At 30.0% G+C, this 14,943-nt stretch overlaps 1 protein-coding gene and 1 long non-coding RNA gene across 2 annotated transcripts; one reads left to right on the top strand and one right to left on the bottom strand.

Annotated features, from left to right (window-relative positions):
* Positions 1-6,855: 6,855 nt before the first annotated feature.
* LOC116416913 lies at positions 6,856-8,079 on the top strand. Its single transcript, XR_004227212.2, has 2 exons — positions 6,856-7,297; positions 7,575-8,079. It is a non-coding gene; the product is annotated as an uncharacterized LOC116416913 (long non-coding RNA).
* Positions 8,080-9,642: 1,563 nt separating this feature from the next.
* LOC116416911 lies at positions 9,643-13,116 on the bottom strand. Its single transcript, XM_031927298.2, has 2 exons — positions 10,576-13,116; positions 9,643-10,495 (listed from the first exon to the last, which is right to left on the bottom strand). The coding sequence occupies exon 1, from the start codon at positions 13,102-13,104 to the stop codon at positions 10,582-10,584; it is 2,523 nt and encodes an 840-aa protein (XP_031783158.1). The 5' UTR covers positions 13,105-13,116; the 3' UTR covers positions 9,643-10,495; positions 10,576-10,581.
* Between the last annotated feature and the right edge of the window lie 1,827 nt (positions 13,117-14,943).

The following is a 14,943-nucleotide window of genomic DNA, read 5'->3' as shown; positions in this document are numbered from 1 at the left end:
ATGGGCAGAAGAAGTTAAAGACCAAATATCGGCATCACAAAACTTACCTTGCGTTTTTAATCTTAAAGATGGTTATCTAACGAAAACATCTTTTAAAATCAAAGGCTTTTGTAGTGATTGCAAAACTAGTATTGTAGGAGAAAGTGACTTTGTTAGTGCTGAAAATAAACTTTTAACTATACAAATAAAAACGTTTTCAACGCATCAAATTCCTCATAAAAACAAAAGACAGTTAACAGGTAAAAGACGGGAAGAAATAGGAAAAGAACTATTAACAAAAACTGCGACAGAATATAGAGAAGAACAGATAGAAAAATTAGATATAGATTTTGAACCTCCCGACTTAAATAAAACAGGCGCTTTGCAAAAATTAAGGGAAGAAGTTTTGGATAAAGCTGACGGTTATTTTGAATTTAAAGGTTTGTCTATTACAAATGAAAAATTCATACAAAAGTGCAGCATTAGGAAGTTATCATTGCATCCATTATATGTGTATTACTTTACAGACGCACAAATAATATTTTGGAACAAATTACAGCATAGAAACTTACCATTATCTCTCGATTCTACGGGAGGTTTAGTAAAAAATATTTATCTTACTCCGGCAAAATTTTATTTTATTACGTACTAGTAGTTGGCTATAAGAAGAAATCATTCCCTTACTGCAAACTATATCCAGTATACATCATGTTTTATTTATTAAAGAGTTTCTGGAAAAATGGATCGAATTTGGTGCAAAAATACCTAAAGAAATCGTAACTGATGGATCGTTAGCCTTACAAAACGGTATTTGTATTGCTTTCAACAAAATGACGTACAAGATGTACAACAATCACTGTTATCAAATGCTTATTAACTTACAACATTCATCACCAAATTGCTACTACCGTCATGACGTTGCACATTTAATTAATGCAGTACGAAAATGGAAATGTTTCGACAAATCTAATAAAGCTACAATAGATTTTTTTGTCAGAGGCTTAGGTTATCTTACACAGGTCGAAGATTTAGACGAATTTGAACAAATAGTCATATCTATTGTGATAATTTGTAACAGTACATTATCAGATGAAGGATCTGAATGTTACACTCGAAAACTGTTAATGACAAATATTTTCAAAACCTTCCAGTACAAACTTGAATTAGTTATTATATCTAGCGATGATGTAACAAATATAAGTGACGATGATGATTATGTTAACATTCCTGAAGAAGAAATGGAAGAAAATAAAGATTCTATTACTAAATATATTGATTCGATTTTCGACCGGGGAGTAGCTCTTAGTAATACTTCAGATGAGATAAGCGACAAAGTAAACTATTTATATTGTCATGAGTTTCTTAAAAATTTTAAAAATTTATGTTATACTTTTGTAACTTGGACAAACGTTATGAAAAATCATTTTAAATCTACAAATAACGCTGCATCATCTGCTCGGTCTGAAGCATTTTTTAAGAAAATCAAACAATGTGAGCGTCCAAAACAGTTACAAAAGTATATTTTGTCAGATGTAAATAGAATTAAAAAGTATGTAAGCGTTGGAAATTTATTACTTAAAAAGAAAATAGTTATGATGTTAATGAAACAGCAATATCCATATCACCAACATTTAATCTAGAAAAACTGAAAACAAAAAGACGTTCTATAGAATCAGTTCCAATATATAATGAAATTAGTACACAAAATACTTTAGAAGAATCTTACATAAGCTTAGAGCACAGTTATTCAAAAAGATGCCAGTAGAAAATACGTCAATTGCGGATAGTCAGAGTGATTCAAGTTTTGATAAGAATGAAATGTTAGCTTCTTCTTTCAAGGACCAGAGTGATATCCAAGAACGCGGGCTTATTTTAAATGGAAATAAAATAGGGAAAAAAATATACGGCATAAATAACAGCTTAAAGCTACTACAATTTCGAAACACATGCCCCTTCGATAGTGTATTGGAAGTTTTGACGACTATTTATATTGATAATGAATACTTTAAACGAGATATAAAGAAATCGAAATGTGATGGTTCTCTTAGTATTTACAGTTGTATAGTTGATTATTGTGACAATAATTTTAATACAGATTATGTATATAATTGTAGGAGTGAGATTTTGTATCCATTATATCAAAATGCAAAAACATCTTCAGAATCTATTATTGATTGCTGTGACAATGTAGGAAATGTACTTGAAAAATTATTGAAACAATTACCAAGTATTCAGAAAACTTTTAAATGCTCACATTGTGATTATAAAAACCAAAGAGCATATTATAGTATGTCAATATCAGCCACAAACTATTATGATAATGGTATAAAATATATTGAAAGGTTCTTAGAGAATCAATTATTAAACAATTTTATATTTTGTATGGAGTGCGTAAATAAAAGCTTAGAGGTAAATATGAACTTTCTAATTATTTTGTAATTGATCTGGAATATTTACACGAAGAAAAGAACGCTGAGATTATTCTGCCAACCGTCAAAAATAAAAAAGTGAATTTCAAAACAGATTTTGAAGAAATACCTAAAATGTTAGAACTGAAAGATAATGATTTTGAACTCAAAGGAGTAATTGCTTTTCACGGTGACTCCAAATCACCAAAGAGCCTAGCTCATTACAAAGCTTACACATATTCCACTAATGAAGAATGGATATTGTATAATGATTTAGCCTCCAATAAAATAGTATTATTCATCCCTCCAGAAGAAAAAATTGCTTTAATTATTTATGCGAAGGTATCATACTATGATAACACAGAGAAGATTGATCAATCAGCAATATAAAGCTGCCTCAATAATCGGAGCAATATTAATTTACACAGAATTTGATAACAAGGTTGATAACAATAACAATTTGATAACTAGAGGTTAGTAAAAATTGAATTACTGATGTCTCAATTAATATTAACGCATAGGAAATTTTATAAATCTTGTATTATTTTTCAGAGATCATCGTCGCAGATAATGTACAATTATATTGCAAGAAACACTGGCAGTCTGTTTTAAAAAAATAATTAATGCATGATTATTAATAAATACATTTATTTAATTGTAGTGTAAAAATATTTATTGTACATAATTTTTTCCTCTTCTTTTCGTCAGATTGCATACAAAAAATTCGAGGGTATTTTAATATATGAAGCTATAATTAGTTTTTACGTTAGAATTTTACAAAATTTTCAACTTTTCATTTTGCTAGTTAATTATAACATTCACGATTTAAAAAATTATTGTTAAATACTAAGGTGAACTGTATGAAAAATTATAAAAAAAGTGAATACACACCAAGAGAAGTCAGTGCAGCTAAGAGATTCATTTTAACAAAATTATTTGAACCAAATCACCTACTCAAATCAAAAGCTGTACATAGGGCTTCAGGTAAACATAAAGAAAATATAACATTATATAAAAATTGATAAGGTAAATAGTTATGGAATGAGTTTTAAAGCATCTGTGCAAAATTTCAGAGCTCTACGTTCAAAGAAGAGAAATGACTGAAATGTTAATCTTGCTTATTACGATACTTGAGAGTTTGTCATTAATTGTAGAGCTCTAAAATTTTGAACAAAAGCTTTACAACTCATTACAAAACTATTAAGCTTATCAGTTTTTATTTAAATGTATCCTCTCTGTACCTTTACCTGGAGACCTGCATACGGCTTTTCACTTTGGAAGTTTGATTTCCTACAAAAGTCTTGTTACAAGGGATGTCTAAATCCTTAATAATTTTTAAATATAATTGAAAAATTTCTAAGGTAACTGGTTAACTAATGGTACCTTTTAGCAGTAAAAAAAAAGGAAAACATTGAACACGCATTAGTATAAGTCACTGCACTTTAGAGGTTCTCTTTATAATAAATCACCCCCTCAAACTAAAAAGCCGAGCATAGGGCTTCGGATAAACATAAAGAAAGGATACAATTAAATAAAAACTGATCAGGTAAATAGTTTTCTAATAAGTTGTGAAATATCTTTACAAAATTTCAAAGCTGTACGTCAAAGCAATAGAAATGGCTGGAAAATTCTTGCTTATTTTGACTTATGACTTTCTTCCCATTGACAAAAAAATAACAATAAATTTTGAACTAGACAGCTGAAATTTTGTACAGACGTTTTAAAAATTATTTAAAAACTAATTACCATGGCAGTTTTTATTTTAACCTTTATCCTGTATAGATGATTACCTGTAAACCCACTCGTGCTTTTCACTTTGCGACTCACATTTCTGTGATGGTTTTTTTATAGAGAATCTATTAACCTTTGAGACTTGCATTACTGTTATCTAGTATAATTTCAAGTATAGAAAAAGCATTGTTTACTCAAGCTATACTTAGTATTTTAAACAATTAATTTTTCCTTTCCAAGTATTATAAATTATTTGCATATTAACAAATTGAAGTATTTTTAAGTTTATATTATTTAATAATTGTTCAAAATTATTGTTGCTTTTCCACGCTTTAAAATTAAGTAAAATACCTCGATAAAAGTCACTGACAATGATAAATAAAAATTGCTATGGTAGTTACTTTTTTTAAGGATATACAAAACTTGTTGAACGTAATGACAATACTATTAAAGTAGTTTTTAATCTAGAGGTCTAAAAACTTGTACAGATGTTATGTTAATCATTAGGAAACTATAGCTATCATGGCAATTTTCGTTTATCTATATTCGGTTCCTATGATCACCTAAACACCTGCTCACGGTTTTTCTCTTTGCAACTGTAATTGCTGAGATGGAGTATCTCTAAGCGTTTACAAGTTCTTTTTTTACTTTCTGCTGTATTTTTAGGACCAGATGGTCATAATTACTTGAGTTGAATTTTCTATTTTCACCTTCTGGACCTAAAAATATGGCAGAACACAGATTTATTTAAGCTAGTCCTGACAGATCCTCTGTGATTAGCTTTTCTAAAGTTTACTCGCAAAATAACATATATCCTGCCAAAGTCTGAGCAGATGAAAATTGAAACAAAATATTCAGTGACATTTTCGAAAGTTATTAAACAAAACATTATGTATTCTAATTAATGAACTTAGAGTTTCAATTTTCATCTGATAATACGCTCTGTATCCTATTTTGATAACACTATTCTAAACTAATCCTACTCCCTCACATTCTAATCCCTAAGTCTATTTCATCCCCCTAAGAACACTTTCGCACTTTCACTTGTAACACAGCGGTCTTCACTCTTGAAACAGATGAAACAGCTATCCAGGCAATGCCCGCGCTCTATTTTGTTTTATAATGACTCGTTTTAGCGCAAATTTAATTAGTTTCTAATTCAAAATAATACAAGACTTCGTTGTTGCATGGCGTGTCGCATGAGAGTACAAATAAAGGAGAAAAGCACGATCAATTACCGCAGTTCAATTCAATGAATAAGTATTGAAGACTTCACTCCAGTGAATACGCGCAGCAGCACAAATAAGAGTGGATACCGGTGAGACATCAGTGATGCAGGAACTTATGCAGGAACAGTTTGCTCGTTCGATGAAAAATAAATGAATTAGTATGTTGCACAAGATATTTCAATGAGCCAGGTGACCAGACCTGGCCAAATGTTATTTATGTGATTATTTAGTAATGTGGTGAGATGTTTACGATTTCAGATATTTCAAAAATCAACAAAGAAATTATTATGTAATCTCAATTAATATTTTTTGTAATATAATGATAGTAAGTGACGACAGGTCTGGTCACCCTGATTACAATGTTTTGAAGCACCTAATATTTGTTATAAGTTAGCCATTGAAGGTTCAAAATGTTTTGTACGATAGGACATACCTGTAGTTATAACAGTAGTAGCTACAACGGTAAGCTCTTCTATCCAAGTATGATCTAATGGCATGTAGACTGATTGGTGTTATTGAAGATTACTGTAAAAGTAATAAAGTAATGATAAAAAGTGATAGAACTAGGCATGAAATTCTATTAAAAAATATCTAATATTGATTAGATTTCAAAAAATTAATCATCAAAAAATGAGACATAGAAAATGATAAAAACATTAATAATTAAAATATTTTTGCCATAAGTGACTTTATTTACAATAAAGAATCGACTACTGCAGTATAAAAACCCGTTTGTTATCTAGACTTTATTAAATAAATAAAAGAGATATTATGATGGAGTATATAATTTGTAGGTTATGACCTAGTAATTTACACTTTCACTACTTCTGGACTTATTAAAGTTAGAATAAGATTGAAAGCCAATACTCCCTGAAGAGGCCGTTGCACCAGGAGACCATCGCTGCACTGTACACACTTCTGAATCCGCGATGCACTTGCACAAACCGACTTATTGTTGTTGTCGTATATTATATAGTCACTGCAGTACACGTGCGTAACGATATAGGAACAGCTGATTCGAATCATCGAACGGAATATGGTACACGAACCGCCCGAATTGGTGTAGCATAGTTGACGAAAAAATAATTAATTTATTAATCAGTATCTATAGCGAATAACGCAATAAAGGCAATATTTACAGAATCGGTAATTAATTTACAAACGATTCGCAGTGGTTTCAATGTTCTCAGATCAATATCTTACAAGAAAAACGCATTTTTCTACTTTCTCGCGGCGTAAAAAGTTTTTGATTTTTATAAATAAACTAATAAACTGACAATTTTTTTACTTGCGATTACAAACTTTTATAACGATTCCGCAATTATCTAATTTTTTCCGATACGATTTATACAAATTATTCGCGAACTTCGTGCAGCGTGCACGAAGTTCACGAATAATTTGTATAAATCGTATCGGAAAAAAATTAGATAATTGCGGAATCGTTATAAAAGTTTGTAATCGCAAGTAAAAAAATTGTCAGTTTATTAGTTTATTTATAAAAATCAAAAACTTTTTACGCCGCGAGAAAGTAGAAAAATGCGTTTTTCTTGTAAGATATTGATCTGAGAACATTGAAACCACTGCGAATCGTTTGTAAATTAATTACCGATTCTGTAAATATTGCCTTTATTGCGTTATTCGCTATAGATACTGATTAATAAATTAATTATTTTTTCGTCAACTATGCTACACCAATTCGGGCGGTTCGTGTACCATATTCCGTTCGATGATTCGAATCAGCTGTTCCTATATCGTTACGCACGTGTACTGCAGTGACTATATAATATACGACAACAACAATAAGTCGGTTTGTGCAAGTGCATCGCGGATTCAGAAGTGTGTACAGTGCAGCGATGGTCTCCTGGTGCAACGGCCTCTTCAGGGAGTATTGGCTTTCAATCTTATTCTAACTTTAATAAGTCCAGAAGTAGTGAAAGTGTAAATTACTAGGTCATAACCTACAAATTATATACTCCATCATAATATCTCTTTTATTTATTTAATAAAGTCTAGATAACAAACGGGTTTTTATACTGCAGTAGTCGATTCTTTATTGTAAATAAAGTCACTTATGGCAAAAATATTTTAATTATTAATGTTTTTATCATTTTCTATGTCTCATTTTTTGATGATTAATTTTTTGAAATCTAATCAATATTAGATATTTTTTAATAGAATTTCATGCCTAGTTCTATCACTTTTTATCATTACTTTATTACTTTTACAGTAATCTTCAATAACACCAATCAGTCTACATGCCATTAGATCATACTTGGATAGAAGAGCTTACCGTTGTAGCTACTACTGTTATAACTACAGGTATGTCCTATCGTACAAAACATTTTGAACCTTCAATGGCTAACTTATAACAAATATTAGGTGCTTCAAAACATTGTAATCAGGGTGACCAGACCTGTCGTCACTTACTATCATTATATTACAAAAAATATTAATTGAGATTACATAATAATTTCTTTGTTGATTTTTGAAATATCTGAAATCGTAAACATCTCACCACATTACTAAATAATCACATAAATAACATTTGGCCAGGTCTGGTCACCTGGCTCATTGAAATATCTTGTGCAACATACTAATTCATTTATTTTTCATCGAACGAGCAAACTGTTCCTGCATAAGTTCCTGCATCACTGATGTCTCACCGGTATCCACTCTTATTTGTGCTGCTGCGCGTATTCACTGGAGTGAAGTCTTCAATACTTATTGAATTACCTTTCGCCAAGAGTGTATCATGAAGGACATTTTCAGAACAATACATATAATATAACAAAGTGATCAAAATATTAAAATTATTAATTTTTCAGATTCGAGGCCGTCAACTTTGATGGTGTAAACAACAGTGCGACTGATGCAGTGCAGGACAGCTGGATAGCTGTTTCATCTGTTTCAAGAGTGAAGACCGCTGTGTTACAAGTGAAAGTGCGAAAGTGTTCTTAGGGGGATGAAATAGACTTAGGGATTAGAATGTGAGGGAGTAGGATTAGTTTAGAATAGTGTTATCAAAATAGGATACAGAGCGTATTATCAGATGAAAATTGAAACTCTAAGTTCATTAATTAGAATACATAATGTTTTGTTTAATAACTTTCGAAAATGTCACTGAATATTTTGTTTCAATTTTCATCTGCTCAGACTTTGGCAGGATATATGTTATTTTGCGAGTAAACTTTAGAAAAGCTAATCACAGAGGATCTGTCAGGACTAGCTTAAATAAATCTGTGTTCTGCCATATTTTTAGGTCCAGAAGGTGAAAATAGAAAATTCAACTCAAGTAATTATGACCATCTGGTCCTAAAAATACAGCAGAAAGTAAAAAAGAACTTGTAAACGCTTAGAGATACTCCATCTCAGCAATTACAGTTGCAAAGAGAAAAACCGTGAGCAGGTGTTTAGGTGATCATAGGAACCGAATATAGATAAACGAAAATTGCCATGATAGCTATAGTTTCCTAATGATTAACATAACATCTGTACAAGTTTTTAGACCTCTAGATTAAAAACTACTTTAATAGTATTGTCATTACGTTCAACAAGTTTTGTATATCCTTAAAAAAAGTAACTACCATAGCAATTTTTATTTATCATTGTCAGTGACTTTTATTGAGGTATTTTACTTAATTTTAAAGCGTGGAAAAGCAACAATAATTTTGAACAATTATAAATAATATAAACTTAAAAATACTTCAATTTGTTAATATGCAAATAATTTATAATACTTGAAAGGAAAATTATTGTTAAATACTAAGGTATAGCTTGAGTAACAATGCTTTTCTATACTTGAAATTATACTAGATAACAGTAATGCAAGTCTCAAAGGTTAATAGATTCTCTATAAAAAACCATCACAGAAATGTGAGTCGCAAAGTGAAAAGCACGAGTGGGTTTACAGGTAATCATCTATACAGGATAAAGTTAAATAAAAACTGCCATGGTAATTAGTTTTTAAATAATTTTTAAAACGTCTGTACAAAATTTCAGCTGTCTAGTTCAAAATTTATTGTTATTTTTTTGTCAATGGGAAGAAAGTCATAAGTCAAAATAAGCAAGAATTTTCCAGCCATTTCTATTGCTTTTGACGTACAGCTTTGAAATTTTGTAAAGATATTTCACAACTTATTAGAAAACTATTTACCTGATCAGTTTTTATTTAATTGTATCCTTTCTTTATGTTTATCCGAAGCCCTATGCTCGGCTTTTTAGTTTGAGGGGGTGATTTATTATAAAGAGAACCTCTAAAGTGCAGTGACTTATACTAATGCGTGTTCAATGTTTTCCTTTTTTTTTTACTGCTAAAAGGTACCATTAGTTAACCAGTTACCTTAGAAATTTTTCAATTATATTTAAAAATTATTAAGGATTTAGACATCCCTTGTAACAAGACTTTTGTAGGAAATCAAACTTCCAAAGTGAAAAGCCGTATGCAGGTCTCCAGGTAAAGGTACAGAGAGGATAAATTTAAATAAAAACTGATAAGCTTAATAGTTTTGTAATGAGTTGTAAAGCTTTTGTTCAAAATTTTAGAGCTCTACAATTAATGACAACTCTCAAGTATCGTAATAAGCAAGATTAACATTTCAGTCATTTCTCTTCTTTTGAACGTAGAGCTCTGAAATTTTGCACAGATGCTTTAAAACTCATTCCATAACTATTTACCTTATCAATTTTTATATAATGTTATATTTTCTTTATGTTTACCTGAAGCCCTATGTACAGCTTTTTGATTTGAGTAGGTGATTTGGTTCAAATAATTTTGTTAAAATGAATCTCTTAGCTGCACTGACTTCTCTTGGTGTGTATTCACTTTTTTTATAATTTTTCATACAGTTCACCTTAGTATTTAACAATAATTTTTTAAATCGTGAATGTTATAATTAACTAGCAAAATGAAAAGTTGAAAATTTTGTAAAATTCTAACGTAAAAACTAATTATAGCTTCATATATTAAAATACCCTCGAATTTTTTGTATGCAATCTGACGAAAAGAAGAGGAAAAAATTATGTACAATAAATATTTTTACACTACAATTAAATAAATGTATTTATTAATAATCATGCATTAATTATTTTTTAAAACAGACTGCCAGTGTTTCTTGCAATATAATTGTACATTATCTGCGACGATGATCTCTGAAAAATAATACAAGATTTTATAAAATTTCCTATGCGTTAATATTAATTGAGACATCAGTAATTCAATTTTTACTAACCGCTAGTTATACCTTGTTATCAAATTCTATGTAAATTAATATTGCTCCGTTTAGTGATGCAGCTTTATCGCTGATTCTGATAGGTTTGCTGGATTCTTCTGTGTTATCATACTTTAACCAAAATCCTTGAATGCCTCTACAACAAGCAAAATAGTGCCTTGTTGTTTGTTCTCCTAAAGGTTCTTGAAAACCAATTATTCCCATCAAAATAAATGATTGTTCTTCTATTTTTATGTGTGATACTAATTCACCTAACTTGAGTAAGCATGATCCACTATTTTTGACTGTGTCTTCAATATCAATGCATAAAATATTTTGTATTTTAAAATCTGCTATAAAAATCTTATGACCACATTTATCACATTTATCTGGTATATGAAGGTGTTTAATAATATTTTCTATATAATTTTCAGACATTATTTCTGTAGATGACATATTTATACATTTTTCATGTCGATATGATATGATGTTACACTGGTTACATTCATACTTATCAATTATGGTTGATGGCATAATTCTTTTATAAAATTCACCAATAGATTGTCTCCAACAAAACTTTTGACTTGCTGAGCCACAAAGCTTGTCGACAAATTTCACTCTCAATGAGCTTAGCTGTCTAAAGTTGAAATTCTCAACATATTTTTGAAGAATGTTGAAAAACTCTTCAGTGATTTCCTCTATTGTATAATTTGTTGGTTGAGTTATAAAATTTTGAAATTTTTGGATATTACAATAAGCTGAAGTTAATATTTCTAAAAGACTATCAAAAGGACTTGAAGTAGCAAGAATTCTTCTTTGTTTATTAATCTTATTAGATGTAGATTGATTGGAATTTTTAATAACTTGACGTTTTATAGAGGATTGTGTTGGTTTTTGTTGCAACAAATAGATATCCTCACAAGGCCTAAGAAACTTTCCTCTATTGAAATTATTTTTTGCAATTGCAGATTCTGATTTCTGAACTTTTTTATTACTCTTACTAGTGTTATTGTTTTGTTTAGTAACAGCATTTTGTTGAAAAATTTCATTATCGTGCTTATCATGCACATATTGTGATTCAACTTTTGTATTTTCATTTTCAATGGGAACCAACTTTTCAGATATTACTGCATGTGTGTGTGAGATATGATTATCATTATTATCTTGGCAAACAGAGTCTATAAATGTATTGATATTCAAACTTACTTCTTCAAAATCAACACCATCACTATCATTATTAGTGTCTAGTATACTTTCATCATCACTGCTTGAAGAGTTTTCTGAATTGTTTTCCTCTTTAGCTTTTACTCGATAATTATTAAGACCCATCCAATTTTCTTCATACTGCATGTAACTATAGTCAAAATATTTATCTTTTGTTTTTCTACTTGCTTCTGAATGAATAATCTTTCTTAAATATTCTAACTTTTCATTCTCATAATCAATATTTTTTAATAAATATTCATTTAGTCTTGGTGTTGATTCGAATTTTAGTGATAAGTATCTATCAAAGTCAACTTTATAACTATCTAATAGTGCAGTAAAATCACAGGATGAACTTGTAATGCTATTTTGTTGTATAATATTTGACCAAAGAACAAATTCCATACAAAGTTTCATCAATTCTTCGCAAAATTGTGGATTATAAAACACATTATTTTCACATGATTGATCATTTTGTGTAATCATTATTTGATTAGCTTCTATAAAAATATTCTCTATAAAGTCTTTAATGCATTTACACTTATCACAGTTAATTTTGATAACATTATCAAGGTCTACAATTTGTTTGAATTTATTCTCTATTTTTTCTAGTTCTTCATTGCTATAAAGTGTTTCCACATTTAATTCTTGTATTTGTAACTTAATAAGCTCAAAATTCTCATGTGTAATTTTACTTTGATATTGACTACTGGAGACAATGAAGATGCTTTTTAAATTGCGTTGAAAATCATCTAAATTTTGTTGTAAACTTAGTACAATAACACAGTAAAGATGAAATCTCTTTACAGATGGAAGTTGTATCCTGTTGATGCATTCCCAATATTTTATTTTGATAATCAAAAATCTGTTGTGAGTATAAATAATAACTCTCGGTAATATTTGAGCTTTCCCAGTTAAATAATCGTAACACAAAAGCAAATATTCTTCGTATGGTAAGTACTCATTAAAAACTTCATTTGCTGTAAGATAATGATGTGTGTAATAGTCCAAAACTAAAAATTTTGGAATTGCTAAGCCACTTCGTATATTTTCACCAAAGAATTTATTAAATAAGGATGTTGAGTAATCTTCAGTCGATAATTGACACAAAGGTACAAATGTATTAGACACCACTGTACCTAATGCATATAAATTTATTGGCTTGCTAACGTGTCCATCCGGCGCCATAAATGGCTTGCAAAACGTTCCTATCAGAGAAAACATATACAGAATATCTTTTCCTAAATCTTTTGAAAAATCTATTGCTTCTATCGTCCAATGTAAAACAGATAGAGGAAATGTACATATTTCTCTTATTGCAGGCTTGTAGAATACGTCTTTTCGCATTTCAATCAGTATAGATTCTTCATCTCGTTCATCTGCTAATTGAGAATCATTTATTGTGTCTTTTACTGTATCCTCTATTGTATCTAGTGCATTTGTAATATTGATTTCAGCTAATATTTTCTTGGAATTAATTTGAACATAGCGGTACAGATTTCGCACATTTATAATTTTTTACAATCTCGTTTTTTTATGTTGTCACAAATTAATTGCCACACGGGATCACTTTCTTTCTTCAATTTTCCATTTGCGGTACAAATCTCATGTTTTCTCATTTCTTCTATCCGATCTTCATGTGGCACTAAGCATGGTTTTCCTCTTTTCCCCATTGTTATTATAATAATACTACTTATATATTGTAGTTATTTGTCGAATCAGACATAATATTAGAAGGCAATTGAAACACGTTTGAGCTGCTAGGCGATAGCTTTCATATGTCACTGGCACTTTCTCAGTCTAGCAAAGCTTGTAGATAAAAATCTCTAGCAGAATCGTATAAGTAACTAGAATAGATTAGGGGATATAACGTAAAATGATATAGGAATTTTCTTCTTATGATCACATCTGTTTGTAAACACACGAAGACTGAAGCGCGAAGTCGTATATACTGATCTAAATGCCGTAATCGTATCGACGAATAAGTTTCTTAATCATAAACGCATGCATCTATTACAATAAAAAGTATAGTTTAGTCTGTATAGTATATATAAAGGACTGCAACAGTCGCAACAGGCGCTAGCAAAAATCAACGCGTTCTCACACGAAATCCACCACGCGCATCGAGATTCCGCGAAAACGTGATCCTGCACGTAGCTATTTTGTTTTTGTTAAAAAATAGATGTATTACAAGACAAGTTTTTGTGAAGTTTTTAACAAAGAAAAGACTAAGATGTCATCTGATTCGTGGTGTGTTCTGACAACGTAATATATATAAAACAATCGACGATCAGATTTCCTGGAAAACGTTATCGCGCGAGGCAACGGTCGTTCGCGGCAAAAGTCGCATTCGTCTTTGATGACCGAAAAATGAGATATTGTATGTGTTTACTACAAAAGTTTAATAGATTATTGCATGATCAAGTATTATATGTGTTGATATCAGACAAAAAAAAACAATATGCCACGAGAAGCAGAAGTACCAGCACAATTTTTGGAAGAAAAACTAAAAGAATGGAATGTTTTTCATAAAAATGGGACATTAAAGGGCACAATTGATCCAATTTGGAATGACATAAAAAAGGCTCTAAATCTAAAAATGACTGCAAACTCTTTGTATTTAAATGTATACGGAAATAGGCATAACATTAGAACGAATTTGGAACGTTTTTTTAAAGTACCAAGTAAAAAAAGAAAAATTCAAGAATTAAGTGATATAGATCTTGATTATTGTGATGAGGAATCCCGCAATAATCCTTACAAGTGCAAAAGATTAGAATTTAAAATTGTTGCAGAAACTAGCAAAATAATTGATTTAACAACAAGGAAGAATCAGACTAAATGGGCAGAAGAAGTTAAAGACCAAATATCGGCATCACAAAACTTACCTTGCGTTTTTAATCTTAAAGATGGTTATCTAACGAAAACATCTTTTAAAATCAAAGGCTTTTGTAGTGATTGCAAAACTAGTATTGTAGGAGAAAGTGACTTTGTTAGTGCTGAAAATAAACTTTTAACTATACAAATAAAAACGTTTTCAACGCATCAAATTCCTCATAAAAACAAAAGACAGTTAACAGGTAAAAGACGGGAAGAAATAGGAAAAGAACTATTAACAAAAACTGCGACAGAATATAGAGAAGAACAGATAGAAAAATTAGATATAGATTTTGAACCTCCCGACTT

Source organism: Nasonia vitripennis, chromosome 3 (assembly GCF_009193385.2).
Source record: "Nasonia vitripennis strain AsymCx chromosome 3, Nvit_psr_1.1, whole genome shotgun sequence".
NCBI classification, from domain to species: Eukaryota; Metazoa; Arthropoda; class Insecta; order Hymenoptera; family Pteromalidae; genus Nasonia; species Nasonia vitripennis.
Note: the sequence above shows the minus strand (reverse complement) of the source record. Positions and strands in the feature narration are given on the sequence as shown.